Source organism: Anarhichas minor, unplaced genomic scaffold (assembly GCF_050575085.1).
Source record: "Anarhichas minor isolate MPS153535 unplaced genomic scaffold, ASM5057508v1 ptg000004l, whole genome shotgun sequence".
NCBI classification, from domain to species: domain Eukaryota; kingdom Metazoa; phylum Chordata; class Actinopteri; order Perciformes; family Anarhichadidae; genus Anarhichas; species Anarhichas minor.
Window position 1 is genome coordinate 16,441,758 of NW_027466450.1, and position 18,229 is coordinate 16,459,986.

An 18,229-nucleotide genomic window follows, 5' to 3' on the forward strand; every position below is an offset into this window, starting at 1 on the left:
TCTTCGTGTAAGCAGGAGGAGGAGTGCTGTGCTGCTGATGCACAAAGACAACATTTAACGTATATTATATTATAAAATGATGACGCGTTGATGGGAGCCACAGGGAGTTAGCAGTAGCTGCCTGTAGCTTCAACGTTAATATTATGACACATCTCAGGTTGTTGTCTTTTAAATGTGGCCGACTGAAAGTGCATTTGTGGAGTTTGTTGAAAGTTTTCAGAAATTAAAAGATGATTATTCGTCCTCAGTATGTCGCACATCCATCTACAGATCAACACTTTACACTTTGAGATGAGAAGTAAGGACCAAAGCTAACGTCTGAACATGCAGGGTTTGAGCAGAGCTGGCTGGAAGGTTGTGATGGTTCTTCAGTTATTAGAAGCTCACCCATGATGTGTTTAATTAACCTAACTCAGTGGTTTTGTTGCCTGTACCTGTCTTTCGTTTTGTAACGTACCAGCAACACGGGAGAATACCTTCAATGCCATCTTCTGCTCAACCGTCTTCAACAGAAAAGACAAAGAGAGAAAATATTCAGGTTGATTTTGCACTAGTTTTGAGTGCTTCATTGGAGATTTAATGGCTTTTCACTCACCTCAATAAAAGGCCATTAACTTGCACTCGACGCCCCCAAATTTGGGGGCTCTCGGGCTTAGGGGGGGTTGCAAATATCGTCCAAAAATGGCTCCCATTGAGAGCGCATTTGTACATTTCATATACCGGATTAAACAGCAACGTATGGACAACACTATCATATAAGTCACTTTTTACACACTCCAAACACAACTATACACTACTAATATAAGCAACTAGAAAATGTGGCATAAAACCACGAATTCCTGGGCAGAAATCTGCGTTATATTTACTGCACATCGATATTTGAACACGAAGCTAACGGCTACCGAGCTAACCAATACATCGCTTAGCGTTAGCATTCGACGCAGAACGCATAAATACCTTCGGTTTTTCTCTCCATGGAACCACTACAAAGCTGTGAGTGAACAACGGCAACACAACAGTCCCCTTCACCGGAAAAAATTATCACCATCTGCTTACCTTTATGAAAAAATCACAAAAATAACAGCGAAAATTATCCGGTTCAAAGCTAGAATCATTGTTGGCAACTGCATCCTGTCTGCTTCTCATCGGTTTCCTGTAGAAGGGGGGTCAATCTAACTTGTGGGACCCGGGGGTGGGTGGTCAGACTTTTGGCGAATGGAATTTTACGCTCGGGGATGCACGACACTCTTTGCATCTTTACTCGCTGGAAATTCTGTCAATCAACACCCGGCTTCGACGCCCGCCTTCCTGAGACTCTGACGCGTCGAAGGCGGGCTCATTAACTGAAATCGACCGATGATAGGCTGAGCTAGAGCCCCATACACACACAGCAACTGAGAAAATCCCAATGGATGACAGCCAGAAACAGGCTCTGAGAGGACCCTGGCTCTCAAAATGATTCCAAACGGCTGTATTTGGATGTATTGAATAATATGAGTGATAACAAAAGTGAAATATATAGTTATATAGTATATAAAAGTACAATGTAAGAGCTGCAACAGCTGGTTCCAAAATGACGACCTCGCATGACCTCTCTGTACTAAAGCCTCTATAACTTTCTTATTCTTCACTTTATCCCAGTCAACCTTTATTCTACGACTACTGATCGGTTGTGCTATGATTTGGGAGAGTTTTGAGGCAGCCAGCTGCATTATTTCAAAAACATATCAATAAAAGTGCATTTTTTCCAGGCGAACCTGAATATTTTCAATTTGAGCTGTGTAATATCTTCATGTACTATATTAACCAGCAACATATACACAATATTTACCCATCTCAACAATCTCACAAGTGTTATCTGAATTATATAACATCAAACATTATTAAAATAGACCTTGTAGTTACAGAATTGTGGTCTCCTTAGTATGGGTATGCCATTTTCGAGCAGAGGCCTACAAATAGGGCTAGAGTTTAAAAGGGTCTCCGTGTTTCTGTACATTTTAATATTTGTAGTTTCCATTTTCCTCTCCTGGTTGTATTTCAGCTTTCAGTTTTACACAAGCGCTGCGAGAGTGTGTTGAACATAATTAGTTGAACATCTGTGAACGCCGCTTCCTATTGTGTTCAGAGGAAGACGTGTTTGACACAAAGCACAGGCGGCGTCCATCACTGTGTCACATTCAGCACTTCACAAAAAACACCCAAAGAACGCACCACCCTGTTTCCATCAGTCACTGGAAACTCCTTCAACCAGCCTCAACTTGTTGGATGTCATCAAAATCACGATAGGTTCATACCATAAACTCGGTGATCCTCTGTCTCTGCACCGTGAACACATCCAGAGCGGCTCTGTTGGTGGAGTCGCTCGTGCTCCCTCCTTTGTTTTATTTGGCGCGGCGGCGGTCGATTGGCCTCGGTATGTTCTGGAATGAAGGAGGCGGGAGGAAGACAGAGGTCGTGGTAATCCTGGATTAGCTGAACTGTTTACACGAGGACAGAAAGCAGGAAAGAGAACAATCAGCAGCTCTGGAAGTGATGTCGTGATGAGTCACAGCGGTCTGGATTAAAATGGGATGTTCGGGGTTCACTGCTTCGCCCTGATGCCAAAAACTCTTCCAACCAAGCTAAACCACAACATAGGTCGACTTTTAAAATTGACCCATATAAACATATTGTCATCTGGTGCCCATGTTAGCAGGAAGACAGTCTTACAACACGAGGCTCTAAAGGTGTTTACACACCGGGGGGGTGACGATAATGTGAATATTTTTGTGTCAAAAACTTCTCATACCGACTGATTGCAATATCTGTTTTAAAAATCATGTGAAAACAATAACAATCAGTTTTTCTACCATCTCAAGAAATGAAGCCAAACTCAGAAAAACGCTTTTATTTCCAGCAGGGTTGACTACTTTGACGGACTTCCTAAAATGACCATCAAACAGCTTCAACTTGTACAAATTACAGCTGCGAGAGTTCTTACAGAAACCAGAAGAACCGACCGTGTTGCTCGGATGCTTCGGTCCGTACACGGGCTGACAGAAAGGTCTTGAAAGCACTGCTGCTTGTTTATAAATCATGCAGTGGAGCCGGACCAAAATACCTCTCAGATGTGTTTCAGCTGCCAGAACCTGTCATGAACACCTACTGCCAGAACTAAACATGGAGAAGCAGCTAAAAGATGCTATGCTACTTCGCTCTGGAACCAACGGCCTGCTTTTTGCTAACTGACAGAATGCACTTATCTGTATGTGTACAAGTCTAGGGCTTTTATTGTGAAAGGTAAGAACAGGAGGAATAGATCTGCCCTGCGCTGCACCACTGAACAGGAAGTGACCGTATTCAGACTGAGGAGGAGTGACGTAGAGACGCCGTATACGTCTCTGGTAGAGACCTGTCAATCACTGTGTAGCCCCGCCCTAAAGCATCCCCTGCTTTATGGTCTGTTTGACTCTAAATGGACCATAATGTACTAAATGAACATCATGCTGTATTGAAGAAGACTTGGAACTAGAGATTGAGACCATAAACTCATGTTTACAATGTTTACTGAGGTAATAAATCAAGAGAGAAGTAGAGTCATTTTCTCATAGACTTCTATACAACCAGAGGAGTCGCCCCCTGGTGGACACTAGAGAGAATGCAGCTTTAACACATGAAGCTTTGACTTCATAACATCAGTCCACAAACCAATGAGTGACGTCACGATGACTACGTCCACTTCTTATATACAGTCTGTGGTTGAGTCTAGTCAATACGACGTCACTCGTGTTGACGGTTGCTTACTCGCTTTAAGTCGTGTCTCCACCGAGAACAAGGATCCTAATTCACGTTATTTTGTTTACGTTCTGAGCGTCCCTGTACAGGAAACCAATAGATTACATTCCGTGACTATTCTTTTATGACCTGCCGTGATACCGGGCTGTCCACACAGACGGTGAGGTTATTGGAAACACGGATAGTTTGGAGGTTTCTGAAGTAAAAACATAAACACAGAGACCGTTTTAAAGCTCTGTCGTTTCTCTCTCGTGTCACTTTCTCTCCATCAAACATGCTCTCTTTGCCAATTTCATCCCAAGTCATTGACTTTCTCTCTTTCTCGCCGTATTACGATGGTTTCAGTGGGAAAAAACAAACACTATCAATGACTATGCTCTGCAGAGATCGCTTCCTCCAATGAAAACCAAACTTTAAAACATCTTTCATAGTCTGTACAAACAAAATCCACACAACAGTGTCACTGAGGAGAAGAAGTAACGTTCAGTCACACGTATACACACGATCAATTATGTGGGAAGCGACGTAAATCACTGGAGGACGGGGGAACTTCTATTTAACTATCCTGCACCAGCAAGATGTGTTGACCTGGAGCAGGACTTAGGTTTGATTATGTAGTGATGGGCGGAGGAGGGGGGGGGGGGGTAATGTCCCCAAAGATAACCAAAAACAAATGATGTCAGAGGTAGCGCCGGGCTTTTAACCATCCGACTGAGTCATTCTGAAAAGATTAACAGGTTTTCATCAGCAGACGTAGTGGAACCTTTAATGGCACTGGTGTGTGTGTGGGTGGGTGTTTGTTTGTTTGTATGTGTGTGTGTGTGTGTGTGTGTGTGTGTGTGGGTACAAAACTAGCATCCAGGTACATGCAAATCAATCGTGTGTGTGTGTTTAATGTGTTAATGGCGGAGGCTGCTTACCCAACCGTGACCTGCACACACTGAGTCACCTCTCAGATGGCAGTGGCAGAGCTCCATCTGCACAACGGGATCAACACACACACACATACATACACACACACACACACACACACACACACACACACACACACACTAAACCATGCACTCAACCCCAGAAACAAACCTCCTGCCGTTCATCCCTAAACAAGAGTCGTCGCCTTTCAGAGATACGTTATTCAGGGGGTCTTTATACATACTGGATATTTACGCAGCGAGTGAGCAGATGGCGTGGCACAAACGGATACAAATATCAACACCTTCACAAGATGCCAGAATATTTTGTTCTGTCAACAGAAATCCACCTGCAAACACATGTTGCGTCACGGAGAGTGAACAGAAAGGAGATAAACACATTGTTGTGTACGTTTCAGTGTGAAAAATAAAGGTAATGTGAGCCAGTAAACTGACTGGATATAAGAAGTGGACGTAGTTCAGACTATTTTTTTTAAAGTTCTGGCAATCTAAACAGGACTTCCCAAATGTAATCCCACTGAGTATTGGAGTCCAGTCTGGTTCATTCCTCAGAAAAATGTTCTGGCGAAGAGAGGAGGTGGATATCCAGACTCGGATGCGTTCCTTCACTACACACAGTGAGCGGGTAAAAACCAGACAGCAGCCTCCGGTTCTGAAAAGTGTGTTAAAGCTGCATTCTCTCTAGTGACCACCAGGGGGCGACTCCTTTGGTTGTATAGAAGTCTATGAGAAAATGACTCTACTTCTCTCTTGATTTATTCCCTCAGTAAACATTGTAAACATGAGTTTATGGTCTCAATCTCTAGTTTCAAGTCTTCTTCAATACAGCATGATGTTCATTTAGTACATTATGGTCCATTTAGAGTCACACAGACCATAAAGCAGGGGATGCTTTAGGGCGGGGCTACACGGTGATTGACAGGTCTCTACCAGAGACTATGCGGCGTCTCTACTTCACTCTTCAGTCCAGATATGGTCACTTCCTGTTCACTGCAAGATCTTGGCATCTTTTTTCTATATTTCTATATTATACTTCTTGAGAGAAATTATTCTTACTTGCAGTCCTAGTTTATTTCACTGCACGTGTGTCTTTTATTCTCCAAAGATGATCTCAGAGCTGTTAGATTTATGTATAATAATAAAAATCCTCCAGTCATCACATTAAAGTAAAAGCTCTCCTCCCTCCTCACCAGCTGACACGTTGTTATAGATGTTAATGATGACATCATAACAGATGTGTGTATTTGTACATTTCAGTTTTAGAGAAAGTATGATGCACAGCGGGAGGGAATCCCCTCTCTGGTCCACTGGTTTCCTCTCAGTGCTGACTCACTGACACGGCTCCACACATCATCTCACCTCCTCGCTCTTCTGTTTTCACCACCGGTGATGCAGCGGAGAGAGAAGCATCAAGAGAGAAACTGCATCTTGAGTCTTTGTTTGTTTGTTTCCTGCAGCTATCGAAGCGTTTCTCATCACGTTGTCCAGACGAGCAGAAAAACACACTTCAACAATCATATATATATATATATATATTATATATATAATATATATGTGACTCTACTTTTAACTTTTTAAACAAATGTTTGTGATCACTGCAGGAAAACAACCACTTTACAAAATGTATTTTATATATTATATATTTATAATATATAATATATTATAAATGATAAATAATATTATTTATATGTTGTATTTTATAAATATATGTATGTTAATAAATGTATTGTATTATGAATGTAATTTATAAAATGTTTTCCATTTATGTTTCCAGGTTCTTATCTTTTCCAGAAGACAAGAAGAGAATATTGAGAAAACCCCTCAAATAATATCGGTCCTTTTTTATGACTTGTGTTTTATTCTACTTTGATGATGCAGAATAGATTCTCAGACTTGTTCTTGGTTAGTCATGTGATATTTTCGACCAGTATGAGCAGTGGGGGGGGGGACTAGAAATGTTTTATTCAGGGTGAAACCTCTGGTTCTGTAAAGTGAAGCCAAAGCTTCATGTGTTAAAGCTGCATTCTCTCTACTGTCCACCAGGGGGCGACTCCTCTGGTTGTATAGAAGTCTATGAGAAAATGACTCTACTTCTCTCTTGATTTATTACCTCAGTAAACATTGTAAACATGAGTTTATGGTCTCAATCTCTAGTTTCAAGTCTTCTTCAATACAGCATGATGTTCATATAGTAGATGATGGTCCATTTAGAGCAGGGGTGTCCAAACTACGGCCCGCGGGCCAATTGCGGCCATAGGTCCATTTTGAATTTGCCCGCAGCTTCTCCACAAAATAAGAGCAATCAAAGAAACGTTTAGCCCGGATGATGACACGTCCTACACTAGTTTCCGAGCGAGAACAGAAAGTTAAGCGAATGGCAGCTAGCCAGCTCGCTCAACAACAGTATTGTTTCCGTGCTAACAAAACACAAGAAAAAGCCACAATAGCAGCTACGAGGTAGCTCAGCTCATTGCCCGCCACGGGAAACCTTTCTCAGATGGTGACTTTATAAAACAGAGCCTCACTAAAGTCGCAGGCATAATGTGCCCGGAACAAATGCAGGAATTCAACAACGCTAGCATGTCCAGAAACACAGTTGTGCGGCGAATCGAAGACTCGCCAGCTAACCTAAAACATCAAGTGTCATATAAAGCTTGTGCATTTTTTTCGCGGGGAGTTGACGATCATTTTTGCATTACGGAGGAGCCGCTTCATCTTAGGAGTCTAAAGAGCACAACAACGGGTAAGGACATGTTTGAAGCTGTGTCGGATGCAAATGGCAAGATGGGACTGAATGGGACAAGCTGTGTGGAGTTACAACGGATGGGCCTCCAGCTATGAAAGGCGAGCGCAAAGGAATGGCCTCTATGGCGCGCCAAGGTGCAAGAGAGCGGAGGTGAGGCTGTTAAAATGCAGCGTATCATCCACCAAGAAGCCCTCTGTGCCAAGACAGTCCAGCTGGGCGATGTGATCAACACTGTTGTGAAAACTGTCAACATAATTCGAGCACGAGGACACAAGTGCACAACTTCAATGTTGCGCACTTCCCCACGCAGTCCGAAGTCAAATGTGCTTTTCCAAAGGCCAACCTTTCTGCTAGAAAGGTGAAATACGTGTCCGTGATTTCAAGATTCTTCTCTCATTGAGAAAGACACCGAGCTGTTCTCCCTTCTTCTTGAATGATGAGTCTGTTCGGCTCAACATACATATGTGAGCAAACATTTTCTCTGTTAAATCTCAACAAAAGCACATTGAGAACCACATTTGATTGATTTTGGTCACTTTAACACACTAGGGGTGAGGCGATATATCGGACCTCCAGTGAGTGGCCCAGCCCTTGGTATATTCTTCTGTATGTGGCCCTCAGTGAAAAAAGTTTGGACACCCCTGCTTTAGAGTCAAACAGACCATAAAGCAGGGGATGCTTTAGGGCGGGGCTACTGTGATTTCCCTTTTTAAAAAGTAATGATGTAATTTGATGTTTGGAAGTGAAGCCTCTATTTTACCTGTGAGAACACACGTGTGTGTTTTTCACAATAATTATTCTCACTTTTTCTACTCTGTGCTTTCATTTCTCGATAACCTGTTTTGTTTTTTGTACGTCAAATTCAAGCTGTTTCTAATCGTCATCAAATGTTCGGTTTCAAAATAAAAGCGAGCTCTTATTGTGGCAGCAAGGGGCATTCTGTGGTCTACGCTTGTGTTTTACTTTCCAAGGAATCATCATCACACTCGTGTCCTCCTGTGGTTTCCTCCTTGAATCATTCACAATAATCCAGAGTGTGTGTGTGTGTGTGTGTAGATTTACAGAGGAATGTTCTGGTTTCTCATGAAGTGACTTCCATAGAAACAGGGGAGGTTGTTGGAGGTTGTTGGGTTTCACCCAGACTATGGGTCTGCTGTGTTTCCTGTGTAGTAAAGAGAGTCCCTTCAGGACCGTCATCCTCTCGCTTCCTCTGCCGTTAAACAACATCCTGTTCTTCCATTTCTAAAGCATACAGCACCAGATCTCCACAGCTGTGCATTACACACTGAACACATGCACGCTGCTGTTTCATCACGACGTAAAGAAGAGGCTCACATGTTGGGAGAAGTTTAAACGTGGCTTTGAGGGTTCTGGTTTGCACGGATCAAAATTGCTTTTATTACTTTTATTGGAACTATTTTCTACCAATAAGTGATATAAATAGACCAGATATCTTGTGACAGTCCTGTATTAAAACATATTACATCTACGAGGTGTGATGGAAGACAATAACTTCTTTTTTAGCAGCTTGCGTGTGTCGTTAGTCTGAGTTTATTCCAGATAAATGGAAAATATATAAAAACTGAAGATAGAATCCATTTTTTTAGCTACAACTAGCAAAAAGAAATGTCTCCTCTACGGATTATAAAGTTCAGTTTGATTGAAAGTGAAGCAGGATTGTTTTAAAGACGTGTTTCTGATATATTTTGTCCTCATTGGACATCAGTGTGATTATTAGAAACACCTGTCGATACAATAAACTGACTACTGATCGTATTAAGTGTTGATAATCAATAAAAATTCACCGTTATTGTGGTATTGTTTTTACTGAGGTTGTAAAAATACATTTCTCCAAATGTCCTTCACTGTTTTTGACTCATTTGTTTTACATTTCAATTGCTTTATGTCGTCTTATTCTTATTTTACTGATTTGGCTTCTTCTGATTTTGAGTTATTTTGCCCTTTTTAAAAACATTTTATACATATTTGTATAATGTTGAGACAACAACATGTTAGTGGAATCAAACAAGAACATTTTAAAGTGAAATTAAATTAGTAGAATCTCAAATAAGCATTAACATCAAATACATAAATGGCTGTTTTTTTAAATCTATATTAAAAATATATTAAAAACAAGCATTGCAGACGGTAGTTACTCAACATAAACATGAACATCAATTAAAATAAATACATATAATTAGGATAGTGTGTGTTTAGTGTTTGAGTTTTGATATATTCTTAAAATTCATTAAACAAATCCAGTGGGGATAACTTTTATTAATTCACATTTATGTATGTAAAATGTACCATATATAATAAATACATTTACAATGTGTGTATTTATGTTCAATAGTCAACTAAATTAAGATTTTATAAATCGTTTTACACGATATATAATATTTAATTTTGTTTAAAAAGTAACTGATTGAGTTATTATTGAATAAATTACATTTGTTTAAGATTATTGATAGATTTCTTTTTTATTTGTGTGGATATAGATTTGATGTATGTGTGTATACATGTATTTATTTATTAATAAAGTGTAATATTTCGATGTGTCCTTTAATCTTTATAAATACATAAATTGCTTTTTTTCAACTGAGCTCCACCTGCCTGGAGACGGGGTCCATGATTACTATGGCAACGCAAAAAACCTCGTCGACCAATCAGAAGCGTCGTTCGGCGCATTGGTACAAAACCAATCTGATCTGTTTTACGCCTGTGTGATCCGCCGCTGATGAAAGTTTGGACTTCTTTTTTTTTTAAGGGTAAATATACACATTCTATGTTTTATATCTTTCACCACACAACGCTTTATAACGTTAATATTTTACTTTTTAAATCATAAAAGTGACGCTACACAGACGGAGAGGAGGGACTATATCGTGTCATGGTTGCGCATCTATTTTTTTCTTTGGGTCGTACTTCAGCTGTATAAAGCAAGCGTGACTGCGCGTGCAGGTTCAAATACCGACTTCTCCTCAGCTCACGGGCGTCGCACGTGTTTTGTCTCCCAGACGTTGGTGGATTATGTGAAGTTAACATCTTCTCTTTCTGACGTTCAACGCTTTCAGAGGACGCTTTTTTTAAGGGGGAAAAAATGTACGTATTGCTTTTACTACTCTCTATTTTCTGTGTTTTTTAATGTCGTACGTTTTGAAAGTAACGTCAGAAAACCCTAACGCTAAATTAAAAAAAGTTTACCCGCAGTCGTTTGCTCCTGAAACCACGTGACATCAGTTTTTTGTAACGTCAGATGCATAGTTTTCCGTTTTATTGATAAATTCAAACGTGACTTTGCTGAATTCATAGATTGATGATTCGTCGCCATATGGCTTAATATTAAGTCACATTTAAGGGTAATCCTGTCTTAATAAGCAACGTAAGTTAATGTTAGTTAAAACCAGGTGTTTTAAAAATGTTTTAATAGCGGTTAGTTACCGGTGAACATAAAGTTTAAATGTCGCATTCGTCAGTCAGCTGGAGCAGATAATTACCGTAATGTGTGTATTAAACGTGTACGTTAAACTTACTTTACTGTGGCTTTTTTATTTAGTTAAACACTGTTAAAAAGAGGCTCACGCGCGGTGAGCTGTTCTAGAAGCCTCACGAGCTCTGTGCTTTTTATACTGCGCGTGTGTGTAACGGAGAGCGAGCAGCTTGTCTCGTGCGCACATTCTGCTGCGCTCGTGCTGACTGGCTCATGATGCCGCTACTTGTTTCATGAGATTTTTTAACAGCTGGCAAGCTGTGATTTATTACTTTTATTATACTATTATTATATGTACTTGTGATTTGTGTTCATTGTTAAATTGTGAAGTTGTGTTTTATAGTTAAAAATGAGTTTTAAAATGATGTGATTTGTAGTTTTCTTTTTTGTAGTTTTTTAGCCTTGACTACCATCTGTTTCTCTCCCCTGTCCTCTCAGTTGATCTGAACTTTGTTGAGAAGATGGATAACCAGGAGGAATCAAAGAGTAGTTCGGTCAGTGTCCTCAGCTGGGAGCAGGTGAGCCGGCTCAACGAGGTCCTGACGGAGGTGGTGCCCGTTCACGGACGGGGGAACTTCCCCACCTTGCAGGTGCGGCTGAAGGACATCGTGTACCGGGTGCGATCCCGCCTGGAGCTCAGCGGCATCAGGGTCAAGGACGTCCGGCTAAACGGCTCCACGGCCAGCCACGTGCTGGTGAAGGACGTCGGCTGGAGCTACAAGGACCTGGACGTCATCTTCAGGGTGGACCTGCCGCACGAGGCCGAGTTCCGGCTCATCAAAGACATGGTGCTGGGCACCCTGCTGGACTTCCTGCCCGAGGGCGTGAACAAGGAGAAGATCACGCCCATGACCCTCAGAGAGGCGTACGTCCAGAAGCTGGTGAAGGTGAACACGGAGCAGGACCGCTGGAGCCTCATCTCGCTCTCCAACAACAACGGCCGCAACGTGGAGCTGAAGTTCGTGGACTCGATACGCCGGCAGTTTGAGTTCAGTGTGGACTCCTTTCAGATCGTGCTGGACTCCATGCTCTCGTACTACGAGCTGGCGCAGACGCCGATGTCGCCGGCGTTTCACCCGACGGTGAGCGGCGAGAGCGTGTACGGGGACTACGCCGCGGCGCTGAGCCACCTGAGCAACAAGCTCATCGCCACCAAGCGGCCCGAGGAGATCCGCGGCGGTGGCCTGCTCAAGTACTGCAACCTGCTGGTGCGGGACTTTCGGCCCGCCAGCGAGGAGGAGTTCAAGGCCCTGGAGCGCTACATGTGCTCTCGCTTCTTCATCGACTTCCCCGACATCGGCGAGCAGCAGCGCAAGGTGGAGGCCTACCTCCAGAGCCACTTCGTGGGCGAGGAGAAGAGCAAGTACGACTACCTCATGATCCTGCGGCGCGTGGTCAACGAGAGCACGGTGTGCCTGATGGGCCACGAGCGGCGGCAGACGCTCCACCTCATCTCGCTGATGGCGTTCCGGGTGCTGGCGGAGCAGAACGCCATCCCGGACGCGTCCTGCGTCACCTGCTACTATCAGCCGGCGCCGTACGTCCGAGACCACAACTTCAGCAACTACTACGTGGCCAACCAGAACATTCCAACATGGCTGCCATGTAACTGATGCAGATAAGAAAACAAGTGGAAGTGCTGCTGCTTTGGAGAAGAGAGGAGGAGTTACAAAAATACTTCTCTCCCCCCCACTGAAAAAATATATATTATTGAGGCAATAAATACTTTGTTCCTCTCAAGGCACAATTATATTCAAGTGGACAAGTGTTTTGCTTTTGGAATCCTTTCTTATTCCTCATCTACAGAGTTCTTTAGCTCATTGAATAGGAAGTGAGATTTTTAAGTGTTTACATTTTTTTTTTTCTCATCATGTTTGATTGTTTCCCTGTTTAACGGAGTTTTGTGCCTTAACCTCCAGGTGTTACCCCCCAATGAGTTAATTATGGGCTGTATTTTGTAACAAAAAAATGGGAAAAGTAACCTGTTATATAGCCTTACATTTGGTTTCCCCCCCCTGTGATTAAAAAAAAAAGATAAAAATGTAAAAAGGCAGAAAAAAAGTGTAAAATATTGAAAAATGGTATTATTGGGGAAAAGGGTAATGTATTAAAAAAAAAAAAAAGAGCACCAATGTTTAAAATGTTGTTCACTGGGGGGGGGTGGCACATTAATAATCAGAATATAAAGGAGGGAACACTAGAGTCACTTTGTTTTAATTCATCTTGACACGCGTGTGGTCTCCTTAAAGATGCCGTCAGTGCCTGAGATTTGTAAAACATGCAAGAAAAATAACGTGCGTATTTTTATTTTCCCACTGTGAACGTCGGTGTAGGACGACCCGGTTTACTCGGCCCTGTACTGGTCAGCGGAGCTGTGCAGTGAGACAGTTTAGCCCTCCGAGAGAGCTGAGACCTGTTGAGATGCCGCGCTGCTGGCCTCGTTGGCCTGCCGCGAGAGAGCCGGCTTTTTGGGAGAGTCCTGGAAGTGACTGACTCCTTAAAAGGAGCAGCACATGGCGGACCCTGCCCGCCAGGGTCGTCCCTAACCCCCCCCCCTCAAAACCATTACAGGAGCTCTGAAATGGGATTCCTTCTCTGACGCAGCTCGGTGACTGGCTGTAGTTTGACAGCCGGTCTATAATTATCCTTTTTTTTTTTTTTTTTGGGCCCTACCACCTTACATGTGAGGGGTGCTGAGTCACTTCCTGTCCACGTTTGAACCCCATTTGTGGGCATCGGACACCAGTGGAGTGCTACTGGTATGTTGAGAGGAACGCCAGTCAGGCTCTACAAACCTATGAATTACTATTTGTAGCTCGGCCTATTATTAGCTGTTCATTCTGAGCACTGCTCAGCAGACGTCCTGTTATCGGTCAGGATTTAAACTGAAGCTTCTCTTTAACCTCGTGTCTTTCTGACCCTCGTGATTCCTGCTTCGCCGCCTCGTGGCTCGTTTTTTTGTGTTTTACACCAGATAACCAGGATTATCTGTCTGGCCCACATCATGCTAGAAGATCAGGTTGTCCTCGTCTGCAGGTCTCACCCGCCGTGGTCAGGACATGAACTATCATCGTGTGTTTTTGGGGGGGGGGGGGGGGTTCTCTGAGGTGCCACTCGCACGGTGTCTCTCTGGACCAAAGTCACAACCAGCAACTGAAGCACTCGAGTGCCTTTCTTTTGGGGAGCTTTTTTAAAGCGTTTTTTTTAAATGGTGATCAGGACGGAAACACCTTGTGAAACATTAAACATCCTTTTAGTTCATTAGACGATTCATATATTTCTGTTTTACTTTATGTCGTTTCTGTCATTCCTGTCTCAGTCTCCTCCTCGGCCTTAGTTGTACTCCCTCTCTGTCTTTGAGCCACTGGCGGCCATGTTGACCTTCCAACTATTCTAAATGGTCATTATATTCTATGCCCCCTTTTTTTTTTTTCATTTAATGGACTGCCCCGAATTTTGTAACTCTGAAGCGAACTTTGTTCTGCCGACACTTTGGTCCCCATCCACACCAAAGCAATACCTACTGGTGCACTGAGGGGCCACGCTTTGGCCCAGTAGCTATGGGGGGGAGGGGGCAGAGACCCCCATACTAACAGAAGCACTTTAAAGAGGCCTTGGTTTACTCCAAAAAGGGATGTAAATATGCCTGTGGTCAATTGCTGGAGCTGGTTCTCAGGGACATGATGTGTTTTTGTCTTGACAGTGTCCCCTCCTAATACCCCCCCCACTCTTAACTTGGTGTCCTTTCCTTCCTGAACTCGCTCCTCTTCTTACCCTAAACTGCCGGATCTTATTGGAGTGGATCAGTAGCCCTGAAGGTAGCCAGCAGACTTCAGCTCTGGTTTAGGGTTCATCATGTTGCTCTGAAAACCTTCATCCACCTCATCATCGCTCAATGTTTTAGTGATCTTGTTTGAAAGCCAAGGGGAGCATTCCCCAGTTTAGTCCCTCCCCTCTGAGTGATGATGATGATGATGATGATGATGATGAAGAGTTGGAATGTCTGAACACCAGCAGCGTCAGAAGTCTTCTTCTTGTGCTTTCTGTTAGTTGACGTGTCTTCAGTGAGCGACATCAAAGAGGATGATCCTCTGGTGTCCGCTCTGCTCTTCGTGTGTTTACGGTTGTAGTGTTTTTTTGTTTTTTTTCTGATGACTGAATATGTTAAATGGAAGCTTGACCTCCCACCCCTCTAGATGAGAGCGGGGGTGATGCGTGAATGTCCATGTGCAAACCTTTTTGTGACGGAAGAAGACAAGGATGAAGTGTATTTTACCCCACTTTTTTTTTTTTTTTTTCTGCTGTAAACCATGTTAGTCTCTCTCTCCTCGCCTTTGATCGTCCCGCTTAGTTTGGGCCTTTGTTTATTAGTACAGCGTGTTTTTTTTATTTTTTATTTTTTTTGTGTTTAAGTTGATGATGCCTGTAGATGTATTCTTTGCTGGCGGGGGGGGGGGGGGGTGCAGAGAGAACTGTGTAGTGGTGACAGAGGATCTCTACGTCTGGAGATGGTTTAGTGTTTTGCAGCAGATGTTTACGTGTGTGTGTGTATGAAGGGATGCTTGTTGCTATATAAGAAAAAAAGTTGGGGAATAAAAAATGCTATAAAAAAGCTTTTGTTTTTACCATTTCAAAAAAAAAAAAAAAAATATATAATTTTTTTAAAAAATTTTTTTTGAAATGGTAAAAACAAAAGCTGTTTTTTTTTTTTTTTTTTTTTTTTTTTTTTTTGTTTGTTTTGGGCAGCTTCGTGATTGTGACTTCACGAGTTCTACTATTTCATTTTTCAGGACTTTTACCTCACTTGAGTTTTTTTGCTTTTGAATGGAAATGTACATCAGGAAACGTGTTTGAAGAGGAAGCGAATATGAATAAAGAGTATTAAATGCAAACAATGCCTCAGCTGTTTCTGTTGACCGAGACCCTCACATGTGGAGCTTTTATCTTTAATGTTTAATGTCTGGTTCTATTTAACCTTAAACAAACCTTCCAACGTTCACGGCTACACCTAAAACCTTTAAATGTTTTTTGTTTCAGATATTTTATTTTGTCCACTGGCTAAAATGCTACTTATTATTATTATTAATTGTTCCTTTTTGTGCCAATATATTTCTATTCCAACTTTATTTAAACAAACGTTGTGCTACATCCTTACAAAATAAGACTTAAACTCAGGTTTTTCTTCACCTGAATTCAGTAAATTAAGTTAAGTAGTATATAAAACTCTTAATATAAATATTTGTTTCATTATTCAGCCTTTATGCTTTTAAAGACGGCTGCATCATTACGAAGGTGAACAAATAGAAGATATTGTACCTTTAATCAGAAGTGATTTTCTTTAAACTGCTCGTGTTGCAGTGAACTCGAGGAGACGGTGCTGCAGGAACGAGCAGCAGAGTTTAGGCCGACTTTACAACGTGCAGCAATAAATCAGCAGGACAAATAACGGCTTAATGCAACACAGACTATAAAACAGAGCAGCAGAACATCCTGCAGAACAAGCTGAGCAGGAACTGTGAGGGGTCAAGAGGTCCTCGCGACGCCTTCAAGGACTGAGTGAGGTGAGAGGGGGGGCATCACGATCCTGATCCACTTTTTAGATTTGTGTCTCTTTGTGGTCGTGTTGGGCCTCTCTTGTTGCTTTGTCTCTGTAGTTATTTTAAATCTTTGTGGTCATTTTAAGTCTCTGTAGTTCTGAGTCTTTGTAGTCTCTGTCTCTTTGTGGTGGTTTTGTGTTTCTTTGAGGTCGTTTTGAGCCTCTTGCTGGTCGGTATGTTTCTCTTTGTGAGACATGTTGTAGGTGAAGACCAGAGTGTCAGGGGCCCCCTGTGCCTGGATGGCCTGTTTATGAGAATACATATTTAATCTTTGAACGCACTTACAGAAAGTATTAGCATGTTTCTGATTGCTTTGGTTGTTACCACGCGGTGCAGTTGTTGTGCTCTGCTGACTTCTTCTCCTCTTTCTTTGTGGGCGTCCCGACGATGACTTTAACCAGAGATGTTTTCCATCTTCATCACCGGGGAGGCGGTTAGTGGGGAGATCAGTCCACTCAGAACTTTAAATCCACTTCAGTGGAAAACGCTCTCCCCCCCCCCGCCAGAGTTTTTATTGGCTAATAAAAATCCTGGGCATTGCTTTAGTGAACAGGAGTACTTCAAAGCATTTCAGCCTATACGGTCCGTCAGCCTCTCCGTACATCTACGTCTCCACACAGGAGCTTTGAGCTGCAACGTGTGTTTTTGTTCATCGTTAATTTCCCCTTTAAGTTTGCTGTAAGAGTGTTTTCCCTTTCCTTCTGACGCAAGCCATCAATGCCCCCCCCACCCTGAGTCACTATAGCTGCCATTCATAAAACGCGCTGCCTTATCTGCAGGGAATGACTCGCAGTGTTGACTTTGGTGACGCAGCAGCGTGTCCTCAACGACCTCTGTTGTCTCCGTCCACACGCTGCTCTACAGAGCGTATTCATCTCTCATTATTTTCATCTATAACTCATATTATTTGTGGTTTTCGTGTGAAGTTCTTCTCTTCCATCCTCTGGAGAGTTTATCGTTTATCAACACCTTTCTCAACCTGCGGTTCATTTTATAACGTGCAAAGCTGCGCGTGGCTGTTCAGGGCAAAGCTGCAGTGTTTCAGGCAGCTACGCCTCCCGTCAGGTGTTTCTATTTTATCAAACTATATTCTTCAGAAAGCCTCACAAACACCAACAGTTGAAAGCTTGCAAAAGTTGGGTGTAATATTTAATAATGAAAATTATGAAATTTAAAAATCCAATCTGAGTCCAAACTGTAAATCTCTAGTTCTTCTTCGTGGAATCCATCGTTTTACGGAGAGACGTGATGATCTGACGTTCCGAGAAATCACACGACCGACAGATGTCTTGGCTCAAACCGGTTTCCTTTTTCCATTGTTCCCTTTCACTCTCTGGATAATTCACAGAGCAGGCTGTCAACAGATTTAATTGGAGATACAGTTCATAGAAGAAGAAATCAAATACCTCATGTGTCCAAGCTTATCTTTATTATCACTGGACGACGGGGCTGCTCAACGGAATGCAGATTGCTGAAAAACACACATAAAAAATAAAACTATCATATGTGGAGGAGGAGTCTCCACGCTTTGAAGTCTGGTGGTTCAGCATCTGCATGAACAGGTTGTGGCTGTGGTGGGTTTTGTCCTTTAATAACCCTTTAGCTCTTCGCAGGCACCTCTTGTCACCAATATCACCGTCGCTCACCAGATGTTGATGTTCTGGGCGGTTTTAATCGATGCCCGTTT

General features: G+C 42.5%; 1 protein-coding gene across 1 annotated transcript; it reads left to right on the forward strand.

The window, feature by feature from the left end:
• The first annotated feature begins 10,285 nt into the window (after positions 1–10,285).
• tent5c (terminal nucleotidyltransferase 5C) lies at positions 10,286–15,840 on the forward strand. Its single transcript, XM_076111263.1, has 2 exons — positions 10,286–10,557; positions 11,384–15,840. Exon 2 carries the CDS (start codon positions 11,407–11,409, stop codon positions 12,556–12,558), a length of 1,152 nt encoding a protein of 383 aa, XP_075967378.1. The 5' UTR covers positions 10,286–10,557; positions 11,384–11,406; the 3' UTR covers positions 12,559–15,840.
• Positions 15,841–18,229: the final 2,389 nt, after the last annotated feature.

Bases quoted from the DNA above. Each gene is read 5' to 3' on its own strand.
- tent5c (XM_076111263.1), top strand. From the start codon at position 11,407: ATGGATAACCAGGAGGAATCAAAGAGTAGTTCGGTCAGTGTCCTCAGC.